The 20,391-nt window shown below is 36.6% G+C and overlaps 1 protein-coding gene and 1 non-coding gene across 7 annotated transcripts in view; one reads left to right on the top strand and one right to left on the bottom strand.

Moving 5' to 3' along the window:
- The window catches only part of HECTD1 (HECT domain E3 ubiquitin protein ligase 1), an 89,806-nt gene that overhangs the window by 21,588 nt on the left and 47,827 nt on the right, over window positions 1-20,391 (top strand). For all 6 annotated transcript variants that reach the window (XM_027065531.2, XM_027065529.2, XM_027065528.2 and 3 more), the window contains exons 4-12: window positions 3,002-3,229; window positions 4,193-4,474; window positions 4,571-4,841; window positions 5,599-5,675; window positions 5,761-5,859; window positions 8,507-8,621; window positions 9,247-9,421; window positions 17,552-17,690; window positions 17,879-18,049. In XM_027065531.2, the coding sequence (XP_026921332.1) occupies window positions 3,002-3,229; window positions 4,193-4,474; window positions 4,571-4,841; window positions 5,599-5,675; window positions 5,761-5,859; window positions 8,507-8,621; window positions 9,247-9,421; window positions 17,552-17,690; window positions 17,879-18,049 (1,557 nt within the window). The remainder of the gene's footprint in view (window positions 1-3,001; window positions 3,230-4,192; window positions 4,475-4,570; window positions 4,842-5,598; window positions 5,676-5,760; window positions 5,860-8,506; window positions 8,622-9,246; window positions 9,422-17,551; window positions 17,691-17,878; window positions 18,050-20,391) is intronic.
- LOC113601682 (small nucleolar RNA SNORA15) lies at window positions 13,635-13,774 on the bottom strand. Its single transcript, XR_003422967.1, has one exon. It is a non-coding gene; the product is annotated as a small nucleolar RNA SNORA15 (small nucleolar RNA).

Genomic DNA, 20,391 nt, shown 5'->3' with positions numbered 1-20,391 from the left:
ACACTGAAGTTGAGTAACTTCACTGGGGTTGATACAAGTGGTGGCACAGTCAAAATTTGAAGATTAGGAATATGAACATTAGGAAGTCTGGTTCTAGGCCCCATGGATTTAACTAGTTTTCTTCCTTCCTCTCCTTTTTCCTTGTTCCTTGTTCCTTGTTCCTCGTTCCTTTCCATTCCATTCCATTCCATTTAATTTGAGAGAGAGAAAATGAGAATCCTAATCAGCCTTCACACCCAATGCAGAGCCTGATTTGGGACTCAATCCCTCCTGGATCATGACCTGAGCGGAGTTTAAGAGTTGGATGCTTAACTGACTGAACCACGGTGCCCCTAACCATTTTGCTATACTTCTTTTAGAGTTAGCTGTTTTGTTTTCATTCCTGGTGGGACTAATTATAAACTTTGTGATTTTAAAAGCACCAGTACTGGGCTAGTGGCTTTATTAGATGTACTTAATGAACACATTTAGATTTTGTATGATTTTCTTTTTATGATTCCTGTTTCATTCTTGTTTTGATTTTTGCTGCTCTAGGTCAGCAGTTTTCACACTTACTCAGGATCACTTTATAAGCCTTACTATTGAAGGGCCCTCAAAGAGCTTTTGTTTATGTAGGTTATATATTTATATTTACTATATTAGATATTAAAACAGAAATTTAGAATATTTATCTGAAAATAACAAACTCATGTTAACATACATTTAAAAGTTTTTTTTAATTTTTTTTTTTATTTTTTGAGAGAGACACAGAGAGCAAGCTGGGGAGGGGCAGAGAGACAGAGAGACCGAGAGAGAGAGAGGGAGACACAGAATCCGAAGCAGGTTCCAGGATCTGAGCTGTCAGCACAGAGCCTGTTGTGGGGCTTGAACTCATAAACGGGGAGATCATGATCTGAGCTGAAGTCAGAGGCTTAACCAACTGAGCCACCCAGGTGCCCCTGTTAATGAAAATAATTATTTCTTGAACAAATAGAAAATTAGAACAGTAGCATTGTTAAGCATTTTTGTATGTCTTTGGTAGTGTCTGGCTTAATAGAAGACAGGTGGGGGGCACCTGGGTGGCTCGGTTGGTTAGGCGTCCAACTTCGGCTCAGGTCATGTTCTCACAGTTCGTGGTTCTAGTCCCGTGTCAGGCTCTGTGCTGACAGTTCAGAGCCTGGAGCCTGCTTCAGATTCTGTGTCTCCCTCTCTCTGGCCCTCCCCCACTCATGCTCTGTGTCCCTCTCAAAAACAAATAAACATTAAAAAAAAAAAAAAGACAGGTGGATCGTCATACCTACTTTGGCATTCAGTCTGTTGCTATATCACATACAGCTTCTCAAAAACTCCGCTGTATATTCCCGAGAAAGTGAGAATGAAAAAAATAATTACGGTCATGGTATTAGTATTAGGAAAAAATTTTTATTTCAAGGATTCCTAAAAATGTCTTCTTTCCACTTTGAGAGCTGCGGATGTAGGTGTTACTGTCTTGATTTTCTGCCTCCTCATCTGTAGATTTATTTCTGTCTGTAGCCTCGGAGGAAGAGGTATATGTTTTCCTGTTTAGAGCTTTTTTTCTCTTCTCAGTCTCTTGATCATGTCACTTCATGTTTCAGGTCTGTTATTTTACTCCACTGTTTATTCACAGACTCATATTTTCAAATTCTTTCTTGTCTCTTACACCCTCCTCTCCCTTTTTCTGTTTCCTTTGCAGATTATTATTACTGATTTATTCTTTAGTGGTGATATTATATAAGGTTCTTTTTTACCTTCTTAAAACTATATAAATTTGCCTAGACTGTCTTATCTATTAACATCAATACCATTCAGACATTCTTATCTGTAGGCCTGACCTCTCTTGAGTTCTAGACTCCATTTTCAAAGGCTTGTTGGACAACTCCAGCTAGATGTCTGAATTCATGATATTTCACTACAGATACAGTTATTTTGATAATTGTGATCGACTTCACCCAGTCACTCTAAACAGAAACCTGTACTTTATCCACTCCACACATGTAATTCATAATCAAGTGCTTTTCTGATTTATTTCCTTTTGTTTGTCTCTGTTAACTGCCTTAGTTAAGCTCTCATCCTGTCTTGAATATTCATGCTTGAATTTTTTTTGCATTTGCCTCTACACTCTTTCTGTGCTGCATTCCCAGTTATTAACTAGAAACCTGATCATATTATTTTTATGCTGAAAATATTTTTCTTGCTTGAAAAAAATTTTTTTTCTTGCTTAAAGAATAGTCTAAATTTCTGGTATGCTCATAAGATCTGTGGACTCTGTTAACTCATTACTTCTACCCAAACTCCTTAAACATCAACATAATTTAGAAATCAAATTTGGTTTTTAATGTTTTGACCTTCCTAGAGTAAGTGTGAGGATGATGAATAATGTAATAGCAAGCATTTAATGATTTTTTTTAAATGTCTAGGACCTTTATAAACTTTTGCTTAGTTACTTTAATTGCTTAGGTTGCTATATAGTCCTTAGCCTCTGAACCAATAGTGTCCAACGTGGTTGCCATATAGGACATTTCAAATGTGGCTACCCCAAACAAAGATGTGCTATAAATATAAAACCTACATGGGATTTTGAAGACTTAATACATAAAATAATGTAAGATATATCAAATTTTTTAATTTTTGGGAGAGCGAAGAGGGGGAGAGGCAGACATAGGGAGATAGAGGATCTGAAGTCAGTTCAGCTGATAGGCTGACAGCAGTGAGCCATGTGTGGGGGGCTTGAACTCATGAACTACGAGATCATGACCTGAGCTGAAGTCAGATGTTCAACCAACTGAGCAACCCAGGCGCCCTGAATCTATGAATTTTTTAACATTGATAACACTTGAAATGATGACACCTTGCATGTATTAGACTAAATTAAATATAATACTTCATTTTGCTCTACTTTTTAAAGTATGGCTACTAAGTAATTTAGAGGGTACATTATGTTTTCTGTGATGCTAGAAAATTAAAATTGGACTTACTGTATTCTTTTGTTAATTAATTGTAGGTGTTAGAACTGATATGTACTCGTGAGTCAGGAGCAGTCTTCGAGGCTGGTGGCTTAAATTGTGTGCTTACCTTCATTCGTGACAGCGGACACTTGGTTCATAAAGATACCTTGCACTCTGCCATGGCTGTGGTATCAAGACTCTGTGGCAAAATGGAACCTCAAGATTCTTCTTTAGAAATTTGTGTGGAATCTCTGTCTAGTTTATTAAAACATGAGGATCATCAGGTAAATAAATCACTGTTGTATACTTTGTATTCAAAAAGTGATTTTATACTGTACTCTGATGAAGTAGAGGTAATTCTGTTTTCTCTTTTTCTCATTTTATATTTCTATATGGTATTCCTTTTATGTTTCGGCAGTGAAACATTTTATTTTTTATTAAAAAATTTTTTTAATGTTTATTTATTTTTGAGAGCGAAAGAGCGAGCAAGTGCAGGGGAGAGGCAGAGAGAGAGGGGGACACAGAATCCAAAGCAGGCTCCGAGCTCCAACCTGTCAGTAGAGAGCCTGACACAGGACTCGAACTCACAAAACGTGAGATCATGACCAGAGCCAAAGTCAGATACTTAACCAACTGAGCCCCCAAACATTTTAAATTATAAACATGATGAGTTTATTTGTAAAATTTAAACATTTCAGAAATATATAATTTTTTAAAGCTACCTTATACTCAGTGTGATTTGATGACTCAGCACAATTTTGTTGACTTAAGTAGTTCTCATTGAAGTAGAATAAAATAACACAGCATTTAAAATCTTATATGTGTAAAATTTTTTTGAATGAGCATACTTTAGGAAATAGAACTGGACTTTTAAATGCCTTTTTACCATTCCATTTAGTTATTTTTGGTTATTCATTGGTTATTTTGGCAGAGTTGTTCATAATAATAGTATTTATTGAGCTTTCACTGCCTATCTGGATTCTTCATATGTATCATCTTATTTAAGCTTGGACAGTGAATTATAAATACTATTACCCCATTTAACATATCAGGAAACAGCTCGTTAAGCAGTTAAGTAACATCCATAGGTCATAGAATTAGCAGAATGTGGAGCCAGGATTAAAATCTAGACCTTATATCCTTTCTGTAGCTGCCTTTCTTATACTCTCAGTAATGAAATTAGCAGTACTCACCTTTAGCCCTTTTTAGGTGAATTTTATCCATATGCATATTCTTTACATCATTAGGTTTCAGATGGAGCTCTGCGGTGTTTTGCATCACTAGCAGACCGATTTACCCGTCGTGGTGTTGACCCAGCTCCATTAGCAAAGCATGGATTAACTGAGGAGCTGTTATCACGCATGGCTGCTGCTGGTGGTACTGTATCAGGACCATCATCAGCTTGTAAACCAGGTCGCAGCACTACAGGAGCGCCTTCCACAGCTGCAGATTCCAAATTGAGTAACCAGGTGTCGACAATTGTAAGTCTGCTCTCAACACTTTGCAGAGGCTCTCCAGTAGTCACACACGTAAGAGTGTTTTTGAATCTTTGATTTTTAATCTTGCAGAAAAAGTGTTTTTGTATAATGCAAATACATTGAACTTTTCTCCCATTCCCTTTCTAGGATCTCCTGAGGTCAGAACTTCCGGATTCAATTGAAAGTGCATTGCAGGGTGATGAAAGATGTGTGCTTGATACCATGCGTTTGGTTGACCTTCTCTTGGTGCTATTATTTGAAGGACGAAAAGCTTTGCCAAAGTCTAGTGCTGGATCTACAGGCAGAATCCCAGGACTTCGCAGATTGGATAGCTCCGGGGAGCGCTCTCATCGGCAGCTTATAGACTGTATTCGAAGTAAAGATACCGATGCACTTATAGATGCAATTGACACAGGAGGTCGGAAAATATTTTTTTTTTTAATTTTTTTTTCAACGTTTTTTATTTATTTTTGGGACAGAGAGAGACAGAGCATGAACGGGGGAGGGGCAGAGAGAGAGGGAGACACAGAATCGGAAACAGGCTCCAGGCTCTGAGGCATCAGCCCAGAGCCTGACGAGGGCTCGAACTCACGGACCGCAAGATCGTGACCTGGCTGAATCGGACGCTTAACCGACTGCGCCACCCAGGCGCCCCGGAAAATATTTTTTTAAATATAAAAAGAAAAATGTGTGAGATAAGGAATTATATGGGCAATTTCTAGTTTTTAGATTATGGACAGTAGTTTTAGCAGTTGAGCCAGATAATAGAATGGCCATCCACTTCTGTATCCTCTCCCCATGTATATAATTATCAGCCTGGTACATGGTAAGACCAGAGTAAATGCCTATTAAATGAGTAAATGAAATGAGTAAAGGAAACTTGTATCCTGTTGAGTTGTGTTATATATTTAGGTTTTTTGTTTCTTACTTTATGTTTATTTTTAAGGCTTACAGCCTGGTGAATCTTCAGTGGCTTAAACATTTTAGAATATTTTTTCTTAGCAGAATTTGTGGGTTATTTACTACTGTATGGTTTACTTAAGTGTTTAAAATTGGCTCTGGATTTTGTGGTTAGTGGTTACTAATAACAGTTTTGAAATGGTTCCCACTGTAGAGAAGTTCAGTGTGATTTTGTTAGATTTTTAAAAACTTATTTTTCTCCTTCAAACTTCCAGCCTTTGAAGTAAATTTTATGGATGATGTGGGTCAGACTCTATTAAACTGGGCCTCTGCTTTTGGAACTCAGGAAATGGTAAGCTGATAAATAAAAGCTAGTGTTTTAAATCAAAGATAGAACTGTTAATAAGGCAACTTTATGATTCTTCATAATTTTACAGGTAGAATTTCTTTGTGAAAGAGGTGCTGATGTTAATAGGGGTCAAAGGTCATCATCATTACATTATGCTGCATGTTTTGGAAGACCTCAAGTAGCAAAGGTAAAATCCAGGTTTTTAAATTATTAATTTCATATTTAACATTTACGTGGTTCCAAAATTAGAATGATATAAAAACTTTTATTCTGATAAGTCATGCTTCCATGCCATCTCCATTCACTCCATTCCCCATTGCTCATTATAAGTAAGTGTTTTTATTTTTTTAGTGTTTCGTAGCATAGATACAAACAAATATATATGCTTATTCCCTCTTTATACAAAATGTAGTATGTTACATACACTGATCTATGCTTTTTTCATTTAATAGTATATATTGAAGTCCTTTTCCTTTTAGCATTTGGGTAACTTTTTTACATGTGTATACTTACCCTATGTAGATATACCACAAATTTATTCAGCCAGTCACCTGTTGCTAAACACTTCGTCTTTTCTTTCTTACTCTTGGCACCAAGTAACCTTGTACATATTTGTGTTATTTTTGTTTATCATTAAAGCAAATAACTTATTTGCTGAAGAATCATAATATTTTTGACTCTTAGGTTAGCAAAGGACCTTGGAAAGTTCTTTTTACACTTAGGAGAGAAATTGAGGTCCAGCAAAATCAAATGATAAGGGTTGAATTGAACCAAATGTGAGACTGATCTAGGTCTCTAGAAAATTCATAATGTGAAGTAATTACACAGTGTAATGTTAGTCTGCTACTAAGTCAGGCACACTTGGATTCAAGTTTCAACTTATTAGTAAAAAGATTGTTAGCACTTCAGCAAAAATTTGATATGAAGTTTTATCAATTAAATGTATGTATATTCATAGCATGATTATTGTTGTAATTAGAAAAAAAATACATGAAAAACAGTGTAGTAGTCAACACATCGTAGATGCTCAAATGATAGTTGCTGTTACTGTCTTTACACTATCAGAAAATTTGGGATAACAACTTTACTTTCTAACCTGGGAAAGGTGTTTTCTTCAAGGCCAAATTCTGTCAATTTGAATTGGTTAGTTTTTAGAGAGATTGATGCTTCTAAGGATAATAAGAAATTTTTATTGACCTGTTTTCTTTTGACCTGTACTGTTTTGCAGTTATGAGTGGTTGAGTGGGAGAGAAAGAGCCAAATGAATTGTATCTAACCCTAACCTGTCTTGGTTATACATCAGCCTACAGTGAGCAATAGCTGTTATTACTAATAATGATATGATAGGTAGTACTGAGCACTTAACTCTGTGCTAGCCAGTGTCTTAGGTATTTAACATGTCTTATCATTTAATCTTCATAGATCCTTCTGGTTTTAATTGATTCTGTGATACACTGCCACTTTCCCTCTTCCCCCTCCATACACATTTTCACATCTCTTAAATAGGAAATGTTGTATAATTGCTGTTGACCGGATAGAAATTGCAGTATAGTTATCATTACCTGTTCATGCAACAAAACTGTGAAATGGATTTAGTGATTTCAGTAAAGACTCCTGTCTGATAGAGGAGCACTCAGAAATGCTGCATCATTAATGCTCTTTATGGCACAGATGATAGCATTGTTTGTAGAAATACAGATCTTGTTGATTATGAATCAAAAAGTAATTAATTATGAAGAATTGTGCTCAGAATATGAGGAAGGTTCAGAATACCTTATAGTTCATTTATATTTTCTTTTTTATGTTTGTCCAAGTAATGTGTGAAAAAAGTCTTAACTTTAAGAAAGTTCTTTCAATACATTCAAAACCCAAGCAATAGGAAAGCATGTTCCACAATTTAACTGGCATCTTTTTCTTTCTTAGTGGTAATTAATGATGTATCTAATAATCTGTGGCATCCTAGATTTGGTAAAATACTGAATTATGATTCAAACCCCAGCAGTTTGGATTTTTTAGCCAGTACTGCATACTTTCCAGATGTGTGTATGTATTCACTTATTTGTCAGATATATCACATCATGATAAAGTTTAAAAAACTGCAGCTCTGAGACTGATAAGAAAAACATGAGATGTGTTCTCTGTTGGAACTTACAGTCTGCTAGGGAGAGAGTTCAGTGACCATTAAAAATGAGTGAACAGTAGGGGCACCTGGGTGGCTCATTTGGTTAAATGTCTGACTCTTGGTTTCAGCTCAGGTCACGATCTCAGTTTGTGGGATTGAGCCCTGCGTCAGCTCCGTGCTAACAGTGTGGAGCCTGCTTGAGATTCTCTCCCTCTCTCTCTGCCCCTCTCTCAATTGCACTCTCTTGTCTCTGTCTCAAAATAAACATTAAAAAAAAAAAAAAGTGAATAGGGTGAATTAGTATTTAAGACATAAATTTTGTAGCTTGTTCAAGGAGAATTGATTTAACTTGGTAATTGGTACTGTATAGGAAATGAGGAAATTACCGTGTCACAAACTTACACTAGGACCTCTGCGTTAAAAAATATTGGGAGGAGGAGTTTGACGGAGAAGATGATAGGTTCAGATGTGAATGTACTTCATTCGAGTTGTTAATAAATAACCAAGTGAAATTAATCTCTAATATTTTCAAGATATAGATAGACCACTTGTAAGGTGATATATGCAAAAAAGTAGTGATTTGAGTTGGTGCCTGCTTTAAGTAATTATGAGAATCTGAAATCCTTGGATACAGTCTAATGATTGCAGAATTGGATATTGAAGAAATAAAATGTCAGTTCTTATATTCAAATTAAATGCTTTACTTTTCTAGACTCTGTTACGGCATGGTGCAAACCCAGATCTGAGAGATGAAGATGGGAAAACTCCATTAGATAAAGCTCGGGAAAGGGGCCACAGTGAAGTAGTAGCTATTCTTCAGTCTCCAGGTGAGTGGCAAAATCTTTGTCTTTAAGCCATCTGCTATTACTTTTCAGCTTCACTTTTACAGACATAGCTTTTTGTATATATATTAACATTATATAAATGAGTTTTTTCTCTGAAGTCAAATAATTATGTACATATACTTTCACATTTGATAAACCTTTAATAGTGTGCTATTTAGTGTACTTTGAGACTGTGGGTGCGTGATTCCAGAATGACAAAATCAAAAGTTTAAGGGGCATGGGAATGTCGTAAAGAATAGTTGGGGATTGTGTAGCTGAAGTACTTTGACCACATTTTCAAGTTTTCACTGAGTAGATGAATGCAGAGTCTTTATGAGATAATTTCTGGAATCAAGTGGAATATCCAAAATTATTTCCTTGAGATTCAGTTTATTGGTGTGACTAATGTTCTTTAGTATTCATGTGCTTGCTTTGGCAGCATATATACAAAAAAATTGGAACAGTAGTATTCTTACAAATACCTTTGATAGATACAGTATCTTAATTTCAACTTAATATTGTTAATTAGGGATAATTATAGTTTGAAATTGGGTACATTCATCTTAATTTTTTTTTTTCATTGAGAGAAAAAGTTTCCAAAAGTTTATTTATTGAATAATATCTGCAGGTGATTGGATGTGTCCAGTTAATAAAGGAGATGATAAGAAAAAGAAAGATACAAATAAAGATGAAGAAGAATGTAATGAGCCAAAAGGAGATCCGGAAATGGCACCTATATACTTGAAAAGATTATTGCCAGTGTTTGCACAGACATTTCAGCAAACTATGCTGCCTTCAATAAGGTAGTTATTCATAGTATTTGTGTTTACTAGTTAAATTATGCAATTTGTACACTATTTCCTCTTCCAAAAGGATTGAACTTTATTTTAATATTGAAAAGGTATCATAAGTTAGATTGTTAGATTTCATAAGAAGTTAGGTTGGAAATTTGATTGGAGAGTTAAATCTTTTCTTCTGATGATCTGACTTAAGGAGTTTAGAAAGTGAAGAAGACTAGATTCCTAAGAGTTTTTGTAGCTTTCTGAATATCAACTCTAGAGAAATTTTGGTAAGTACAGCAAACATTTATTGAGCTTTATGGAGGCCTTTTAGGTAGAGGCAGTGTGAGATGGTTATTGGAAGAGTTACCCAAATAAATGGGACCTGGCTTTTGTTCACTGTACCCTTGCAGTTTAGTGAGGATGATGTGAGTAATAATACAGAGTAGTGAGAGATTAGACATACCATCAGAGTTCTCTGGGAATATAGATGACTTAACAGCTAATCAAGCTGTGCAAATTGGAGAAAATTTTAATGCAGAAGTGAGATTTAGGGGCACCTGAGTAGCTTAGTCGGTTGAGCATCTGACTTCAGCTCAGGTCATGATCCTGCGGTTTGTGAGTTTGAGCCCCACATTAGGCTTGCTGCTGTCAGTGCAGAGCTGGCTTCAGATCCTCTATCCTCCTCTCACTGCCCCTTCCCCATGCACTCTCTCTAAATAAATAAAACATTAAAAAAAAAAAAAAAAGTGAGATTTAGACCCTTGGCAACAGGCAGCTGGTCATGGTGGAGCAGCCCTGGAGTAGAGGCTGTGGTGGTGTGGGGACCTTATGCAGTGGCTGCAGGGCTGATGAGAAACTGCTAAAGTTCCTGTGGAAGTAAATTAGAATTTCCTAAGAATATAATGGATGGAGAAGAGAAAACCCATGGTGCCTATGAAGGCACTGAAACCATGTATGTCAAATTGATATCTTACGGTCATGAATTTATTGTAAAAAGAGAACATGCATTAACATCTGGAACAATTGGGGCACCTGGGTGGCGCAGCTGGTTAAGCGTCCGACTTCAGCCAGGTCACAATCTCACAGTCCGGGAGTTCGAGCCCCGCGTCAGGCTCTGGGCTGATGGCTCAGAGCCTGGAGCCTGTTTCCGATTCTGTGTCTCCCTCTCTCTCTGCCCCTCCCCCGTTCATGCTCTGTCTCTCTCTGTCCCCAAAAAAATAAATAAACGTTGGGAAAAAAAAAAAATTAAAAAAAAAAAAAAACATCTGGAACAATAAAAGCCATGTTGAGAGATGAAGTCAGTTTTAGAATGAAGTCAGTTTTAGAGAGATCCCCTCACATGCTATCAAAAGTATACATGTATTTTATGTATAAGATTCGCTATACTAACATTTCCACAGAGATCCCTGAATTCCCAGTTGCACCTGTAATTGCACTGGAACTGCTGATAGCTGCAAACTTCCTAGATTGTTAAGTAAAATAAAGTATAATAAACTGTTAACTTTTTTCAGGATTTAATACCTGTACTTCAGCTAATTTTTTCATATATAGCATGTTGCCTGTGTGCAGTTGAACTTTTTAAGTTTTATTTATTTTGAGATAGAGTGCACAAGTCAGGGAGGAGCAGAGAGAGGGAGAGAGGGAGCATCCCAAGCAGGCTCCACATTGTCAGCTGTCAGCTGATGTGGGGCTCAACCCACGAACTCTGAGCTTATGACCTTAGCCAAAGTCACACGCTTAACTGACTGAGCTGCCCCGGCACCCCTGTCCTCGGGTCTTTTGAATGGTCTGTTGCTTCATATCATTTAGGTCTCAGTTCAAATGTTTTGTCCACTGGTATTTATCCACCTAATTTAAATTTACCCCTAGGACACATTTCACGTAAATTATGATGTTTTGCAGTCCTCATAGAGCTTTCAGTGTCTGAAATCTTGCTCTTCTTTGACTTTTGTTTGTTTTATTGCCTTGAGAGCTAGCCCTGTGTACTGCTGCAAAGACAAGGAGGTATAGAATAGGGTTTGATACTTAGTAGGTAACTCAGTAAATATTTAGTGCATGAGTGAGTGTGCTTTGTTAGCAGTAGCAAGTATTTTAGTATCGATGGAGTATGTTTGGATTACTGTGATATGTTTGGATAGCTCAGTGAATAATATAAAGTAGGAGCCTTTATGACCTATGGAAGGCCCCTGTGGCCCATGCTAATGAGCATGGACTTTACTCCAGAGTTAAAGAAGGGTCATTAAATACCTGTGAGGATATTTGTTACAGTTGGTTTTGTGATTTATAAAGATTACACTGGCAGCCCAGTGGAGAAAAAGACTGGGGGAGAGCCAGAAGGCTATTAAACAGTTCATTGTGAACTGTGAAGTGTATGAATTTCAAACATTTGCTTGGGGGCTGGATTGGTGGGAATAAATTCGGAAGGTTGAGAGATGGGTTGTTTGACCCAAGGGATTGATGACCAGTTTGATACGAGTGGTGAGGGTAAGAAAAGGGTGAAGAATGACTGCTGAATTTTTGGCTGAATGATTGAGAATTTTATTTTGGTCATTTTAAGTTAAGGAGGTCTTTAGAACATGTAGTTTCGTAGGATCAAGTGCCTAAGAGTTGACATTAAACTGCAAGCAGCATGCTTTAAGTAGGAGAAAAGTGTCAGTTGACTGTGAATATGAAGTACTTGGTTTTTATTCTTCTCCAAATAGCTTACAGAGATGTAGGTGTTAGTGGGGCCACCTTTTTTTTTTTTTTTTTTTAATAAAACTTAGAATTGTCTTGAGTGAGCAAGTTCATTTTTGAACAAGATAATTTGACCTGAAAATTTTAGAGGACTAGCTGTCAGTATAATAAAAGAATCCTGATACATTTGGAGTAGAATTGCTTCATGATAAGGTCATCAGAAAATTATAAAGTATGCTACCATATAAGAGGGTTCTTTTATTAGATGTTTATTTTGTCACCCTTTTAAATGTTTTAAGGTTATCTAAATGTAATTTTAGTTTAGTGCATTTGATGCCAAATTCTCCCAGGTAATAAATAGACACATTTAATTGTGGCAAGTAAGAAAGCCCAAGTTTTAGGTAAGAGCTCAGCCTCTGGAGTCAGTGCAAAGTGGGTCCAGATGCCAGCATTGCCATTTCTAGATTGGTGGCCATGAGCAAAGTACTTAACTTCTTTCATCTTAATTGATTTATCTCTAAGGTGGAGATAATTACACTAAATTCTCTTTAGGTAAAAGAAAAAAAATTAGATGTGATTAAGGGTTTAGCATAGTGCCTAATATTTTAGAGGTATTTGAAAAAAGTTCACTTACAGAATTATTTAGCATTATTTAAAAAAATTAAAAACAAAGGGGAGTAGGTTACAACCTGATTTTTTTAGCATTTCATTTTAAGATTTATTTTAAAGTTTATTTACTTATTTTGAGAGAACGTGAGCAAGAGAGGGGCAAAGAGAGAGAGATGGAGAAAGAGAGAGTCCCAAGCAGGCTCTGCACTGTTAGTGTGGAGTCCCACATGGAGCTCCATCTCACCAATGGTGAGATCACGACCTGAGCTGAAATCAAGAGTTGGATGTGCAACCAATTGAGCTGCCCAGGTGCCCCTCATTTTAAGAGTTGAATAGTTGAATACTCAGCCTGTGTACTCTGATCATACTGTTAAAGGAGGGTCTACAATGTATGGACTTCAGCTGTTACCTGTCAATATTCTGTAATACACAGTGTCTGCTTGGGAAATAAAAATCGTATGACAGATTAGTAAAGGCTTTTTTTTTTTTAATTATTATTTTTTAACGTTTATTTTTGAGAGAGAGACAGAGACAGTGTGCAAGCAGGGGAGGGGCAGAGAGAGAGAGGGAGACACAGAATCTGAAGTAGGCTCCAGGCTCTGAGCTGTCAGCACAGAGCCTGACGTGGGGCTCAAACTCACAAACTGTGAGATTGTGACCTGAGCCAAAGTCAGACGCTTAACCAACTGAGCCACCCACGCGCCCTAGGGCTTTTAAACAGGATAGCAATATCCTTTCTTTTCTTCCTTCCTTCCTCCTTTCCTTCTGTCCTTTTTTTTAATGTTTATTTATTTTGAGAGAGAGAGAATGAGTCGGGGAAAAGGGTAGAGAGAGAATCCCAAGCAGGCTCTGCACTGTCAGCACAGAACTTGATGCAGGGTTCAATCCAACGACCTGAGCCGAAATCAAGAGTCATGCGCTTAACTGACTGAGCCATCTAGGCGCCCCTGTCTTTATTTTTTTTAAAAATGGTATGTTATGAACAAACTTAGCATACCATCTATTGTAGGCATTTTCAAGAGAAGACTTTACTTTTGCATGGTGTCTGGCTTTGTAAACTACTGAAAAAAACACCATATTCAGCTATGCCTCATAAGAGGGCAGTTTTAATGGTGGTGTAGTATGTAAAAACCTGATAGTATTCTAAGATTCTTCTCTCCAGTTAATGGAGATATAATTGTATTCGTTAAAAGTGTACAACATAATGATTTTATTTATGTATTTTTGTTATGATTAGACCTAGGACTGTACACTTTGTTTTTAAGGAAAGGCTGCATAGAATTTTGAAGAGGTTTGGTAAACAGCTTTGGAGTTAGTGTCAATAACTGGACAAAGATTGAGTTTACTTTTCAGAAATCCTTGAGGATCCAATTTTTTTTGAGAAAAAAGTAGGACTTGGTTGAATAAAAGGGGAAATTGTTCTTGGATGAAAATATTAAATATTATAAAGATATAAATTCTGCCAAAATTAATTCAGAGATTATGCAGTTTTAAAAATAACTACAGAGTTTGTTTTAGAACTTGACAGATCTTAAAGTTCATCTGGACGAATGAATGTGTGAGATTTTAATAATCTGAACAGCTAGTATAAACTTACAGTAATTAAATCTTTATGATAACTAGCATAAGAGTTTATAAATCAGTACAATAGTCTAGCCCCCCAAATTGAGCCAATAATATATAAGAATTGGATGTGTTATAATGGAGATTTCATAGATCATTTGAGAGAAGGGAGGGTTATTAAATGGCATTAGAATGTCTACTTTGTGGGGCGTCTGGGTGGCTCACTCGGTTGAGCAGCTGACTCTTGATTTCAGCTCAGGTTATGATCCCAGTGTCATGGGATTGAGCCCCACATTAGGCTTCTCACTGAATGTGGAGCCTCCTTAAGATTTTCTCTCTCCTTTGCTCCTCCCCTGCTTAGTCGTATGCATTCTCTCTCCCCCTGCCCTAAATAAACTTAAAAAAATAAAAGAATGTCTTTTTTGTGTTTTGACTTAAAAAAAATCAGGTTAGTTCTATACACTGTATATCTAACCAAATTCTAGGTGAATTTAAAACAAAATTTTAAAAAAAACTATGGAAAAAAATATTCTTGAATGTTTATCAGAATTTGATAGGAAGAATGACTTTCAAAGCTTGTTTGTGTTAGTGCTATCATGTTAAATTTATTTAGATTGTTATTCAAATTGAGTCTATCAAAAAAAGCTACATATGAGAAACAATATTACCCAGAGCCAAGAAAGTGCCAGCAATATAAACTCATAATCCAAATAAATACTTGTTAGCAACTGTGACCGAGGGATACTGTTTTGTTTTTTTTTTTTATACAAAGCACACATAGAGGTTTTTGGTAAAAACGTAAGAGCCTCTTAAAATGAGCTGAAGACATAGCAAAGTGTTCAAGAAATTGACAGAAAAATATTAGGTATAATTATGGAGGTATAATTGGCATAAAATCGTAGGATTTTTAAAGCATATATGTCTTGTTGATTTGACATATGTATACCTTGTGAAAGGATTCACATCTTGTTAACTAATACATCCATCACATCACATGTTTATCTTTTTGTGTGTGTGTGAGAATGTTTAAGTTCTGCTCTCAGCAAATTTCAGTTACGTAGCATGGTGTTATTACCTATAGTCATCATGTTTTACATTAGATCCTCACACCTCATTCATCTTAGTTTCCTCACTCTCAGTCCCTGGCAACCACTTTTCTACTCTGTCATCTCTGTGAGTTGACCCTTTTTTTTTTTTTTTTTGATTCCACATGTGTGATACCATTCATTGTTTGTCATTCTCTGGCTTTTTTCATTTAGTATAATACCCTCAAGGTCTGTACATGTTGTTGCTTAATAGCCTTTTTAAAAATCAGTTTGCCAAGTATGGATTCAGTACTGATACACATTCAGTGCATAAGAAAGTTTTTAGACCTTTAGATCCAAGAATCCTTCCAATGAAGAAATAAAACTTTCCACAAAAATAGGGCACTTTATAATAGAAAAGCCTTGCAAGCTAAATGGTCATAATTTATATAATAGTGTTAGAGAGGAAAATTTTAGGTTCTGAATACTATTTATAGTGTATTAGTTAACAGAAGAGTTTGAGTTTAGGTTCTGTATGTATTAGCCCTGTGACCTTAGTAGACTTGCCTACCTTTCTTTGTTTCACTTATGCATCTGTAAAACTGAGCTAATAAAACCCACCTCATAGGGTTTGTTGTAGGGATTAAATGAAGTGTAGTGTCTTTAAAATACATAAAAGGGTTTCTGCTTATAATGGCTTAGCGCGATAGTGGCAGATAGACAATATATAAATATTTTTATTTTACAACCAAATATAAATAACCATTAACAAAAACTGGAAAGAACTAATCCTATTAGGGCAGTTTGCCCTTCATTGACCTGCCATTTTCTGTAATGTACATGAATTTGTAATAAAATACTTTTTTTAGTTGAAGAATGTTTGGTCTTAGGAATTGCAGCCAGAGAGAGTAAGGATGCACATCATGCTATAGAAATATAGCTGTGTACATGCTTTCACGGACTTTAGTAGCAATTTTGTCCCTCCATCCTTTCCTGTGCAGGTTACCCCAGAATTAATGATATCTACAGCTTGGTGCCTAGGATTTTGTTCTATGCTTAGAAAATATGTGTCAGATGAACTTTTGTCTTTTCTGTAATAGATCAGTCTCCTTTTAGTCTATTATAATTTAAAAGTGTGTGGATATATATTTATTTTATTTTAGAAGAACAGGTTCCTTGAGATTAGTTTGTGTGATTTTATGGAGTATCTATGTTCTGAGCAAAGCAGTCGATGAGAAGGAGAAGGAAGCATGCTGAATTGTTAACAGTTGGAATATCTAGGGACATGGGATTACTTGAATCTCTTATTTTCATTTATATGAGGCATAACTATAGTGACCATGAGTTTAAATTTGACAGAGGACAAAAATGCTTAATTTGAGAATTGATTTCCATATAAATTACCAGATATTTTAAGTTAGAGCCTTGTGTTTTCGGTTATAGGGAATTTTAAGATAGTTACAACTTATTCTTTACTTGATTTTCTAAAATTACCATGACATGTTAATAGCCATGCTGTTAAATATAAAATAGAATAGCACATTTAAGAAAGTTTAAAGATAATTTCAGTTGTAATGAGTTTATTAACAGAAAATTTGTGAAATTGCCTAAAAAAGTGAACATAAACTAGTGCTAGTATTATTTTTTGTATACTTTTTTTATTAAAAAAAATTTTTTTTTAATTAGTTTTATTTATTTTTGAGAAGCAGAGAGAGACAGAGCGTGTGTGGGGGAGGGACAGAGAGAGAGGGAGACACAGTATCGGAAGCAGGCTCCAGGCTCTGAGCTGTCAGCACAGAGCCTGATGTGGGGCCCAAACTCATGAACCGTGAGATCTGACCAGAGCCGAAGTTGGATGCTCAACTGACTGAGCCACCCAGGCGCCCCTTTTTTGTATACTTTAAAAAAATTTTTTTAATGTTTATTTATTTGAGAGAGAGAGAGAGAGAGTGAGTGAGTGAGAGGGAGGGAGGGGCAGAGAGAGAGGGAGACACAGAATCGGAAGCAGGCTCCAGGCTCTGAGCTGTCAGCACAGAGCCTGATGCAGGGCTCAAACTTACGAACCGTGAGATCATGACCCGAGCTGAAGTCAGACACTTAACCGGCTGAGCCACCCAGGCGCCCCTATATACTTTTATTAAAGTGTACTTTTTAGCAGAATGTATAAAACTTACATTGGATATTTTAGTTTTCGTTAATGTATAGTTGCATTTTATTTTATTTTAGCCTCTTACCCTGGCTTCCTAAAAGTCTTTTTTTTTTTTTTTTTTTTTTTAAGGAAGGCAAGTCTTGCTCTCATTCGAAAAATGATTCATTTTTGCTCTGAAGCACTCTTAAAAGAAGTTTGCGATTCTGATGTTGGTCACAATTTGCCTACAGTACTAGTGGAAATCACTGCAACCGTCCTTGATCAGGAGGTGAGCTTTTTATCTTTTTTGAGAGTCATGCACCTTTAATTTCCTTTAGACATGGTCAGTAAGATAATTTAATTTTTGTTTTAAGTTCAGTAAATTGTTTTGTCTGAGAAACAACTGCATTTGTCTACTTCAGGCAACTAAACTTACTTTTATCATTTGCCCATAATTTTCTTTTTTTTTCCTCCCAGGATGATGATGATGGTCACTTGCTGGCATTGCAGATCATAAGGGATTTGGTGGATAAAGGTGGTGATATTTTTTTGGATCAGCTAGCCAGACTTGGTGTAATTAGCAAAGTGTCAACTTTGGCAGGTCCTTCCTCTGATGATGAGAATGAAGAGGAATCAAAACCAGAAAAAGTGAGTGATCTTAATTGCAGGGTTATCTGGAATAGGGTATCTTTGAGGAAATCTAATTCTAATTTATGATGGCTTTTGGCAAAATAATGGCAGTGTGAAGTAGTGGTACTTTAAAAAACTTATTGATAAAATTTAAAACTTACAAAAAAATTGTGAGTATTGGAGTGTTCTTTATAAATTTACTAATTATTGACGTTTTGCCCTATTAACTTTGCATAGACACTATGTGTGTGTGTGTGCGTGTGTGTGTGTGTATGTGTACATTTAAGAAATATTTGAGGGGCACCTGGCTGCCTTAGTTGGTAGAACATGAGGCTGTTGATCTCAGAGTTTTGAGTTTGAATCCTACACTGGGCATGGATACATAGTGCCTCTTTTAACACCCTAAAACTTCACCAAAAAACCAGGATGTTCTCTTGTATAATCCTGGTATAGTTATCAAAATCAGGAAATTTAATATTATATAAAACTATATTTAATTCAAAGACCATATTCAAATTTGCTGTTGTCCTTAATAGCAGTTTTCCCCCCTGGTCTAGAATCGAATCCAGGAGCATGTATTACATTTAGTTATCATGTTCCTAAGAACCCAGCCTTTCTTTTTCTTTCATAGCCTTGGCATTTGTGAAGAGGACAGTCCAGTTAATCTGGACAGTGACCCTTACTTTGCGTTCGTGATTCTATGTGGTTAGATTCAGGTTATGTGTTTTAAGCAGAGAAACCACAGAGGGGATTTACGTTTTTCTCAATGTATAATGTGCCTTCTCTTAGAGGCACACAGTGTCTGCTTTTTTGCTGATGATGTTACTTGGATCACTTGGTTGTTTGTCTCTGTCTGGTTTCTCTATCACAGAGTTACTCTTTTTCCTGTTGTAATTAATAAGTAATTTATTTATAGGGAGATTGTGTAAATCTATGGTTACTCATTAAACGTATACCCATGAGTTTCTTCCTTTCTTTCTTCTTTCCTTCCTCCCTCCCTCCCTCCCTCCCTCCCTCCCTCCCTCCTTCCTTCCTTCCTTCCTTCCTTCCTTCCTTCCTTCCTTCCTTCCTTCTTTCTTTCTTTCTTTCTTTCTTTCTTTCTTTCTTTCTTTCTTTCTTTCTTTCTTTCTTTCTAAGTTTATTTTTGAGAGAGAGAGAGCAGGCATGTGCAGACAGCATGCAAGCAGGGGAGGGGCAGAGAGACAAGGGAGACAGAGGATCCAAAGCTGGCTCTGTGCTGACAGCCAAGAGCCCCATGTGAGGCTTGAACTCACAAACGGTGAGATCATGACTTGAGCCAAAGTCATACACTTAACTGACTGAGTCACCCTCGTGCTCCATACCTGTGAGTTTCAGTATCCATTGATAATCTTGCCTTAGATTGCAAATTTAAAATATGCCTTATCTGTCTCTACAGATTCCAGCACTGAGACCTAACATGTAGTGAATGCTTCCTATATATTAGTGACAGAGAGGTAATATTTTTGAGAGAATGGTAGAGTATAGGTTTTTATTGTAGAATCCTGAGAGGGTGAGTGATAGAGATATTCCTAAATTACTTGAGGAACCTGAGGGATTTAACAACAAAACAGAATAAGAGGTGATACCTGGGGGCGCCTGGGTGGCCCAGTAGGTTAAGCGTCTGACTCTTGATTTCAGCCTTAGGTCATGATCTCATGGATTGTGGGTACATGCCTCACATTAGTCTCTGCGCTGACAGCCTGGCGCCTGCTTAGGATTCTCTCTCTCCCTCTCTCTGTGCCCCTCCCCCACTCACACACATGCTTGGGTGCTCTCTCTCTCTCTCTCTCTCTCTCAAAATAAACAAAGAAACTTAAAAAAATGAGGTGATATTAGGTGATCCCCCCAGAATTCTTTTATCCAAGAAATAGGTTACAAATACCATATGATTTCACTTGTGTGGAATTTAAGAAAGAAAGCAAACTAGCAAAGAGTGGGTGAAATGGAGAAAGACACAAACTAAAAAACAGACTCTTAACTGTAGAGAACAAACAGATAGTGACTAGAGGGGAGAGGGATGGGGGCTGGGTGAAATAGGTGATGGGGATTAAGGAGTACACTTGTGATGAGCGCAGGGTAATGTATGAAAATGTTAAATCATTGTGTTGTACACTTGAAACTAATATTACACTGTTCGTTGACTGGAATTTCAATAAAAACGTATAAAAAAGGTTATAGATGCCCAGCTTTTTGTGGAAATTAACAAGAAAATTCTAACATATGAGAATTCTAGGGACCTAGAATAGCCAAAGCAACATTGAAAAGGAATAAGTTGAAGGACATCTACCAGCAGATTTCAAGTCTTAACTATAAAAGGTAGGTTAGCAGCGGGGTGGGGG

The sequence above is a fragment of the Acinonyx jubatus genome, chromosome B3, assembly GCF_027475565.1.
Source record: "Acinonyx jubatus isolate Ajub_Pintada_27869175 chromosome B3, VMU_Ajub_asm_v1.0, whole genome shotgun sequence".
In the NCBI taxonomy this organism is placed as follows: domain Eukaryota; kingdom Metazoa; phylum Chordata; class Mammalia; order Carnivora; family Felidae; genus Acinonyx; species Acinonyx jubatus.
This window is presented reverse-complemented; position numbering and strand designations above follow the sequence as displayed.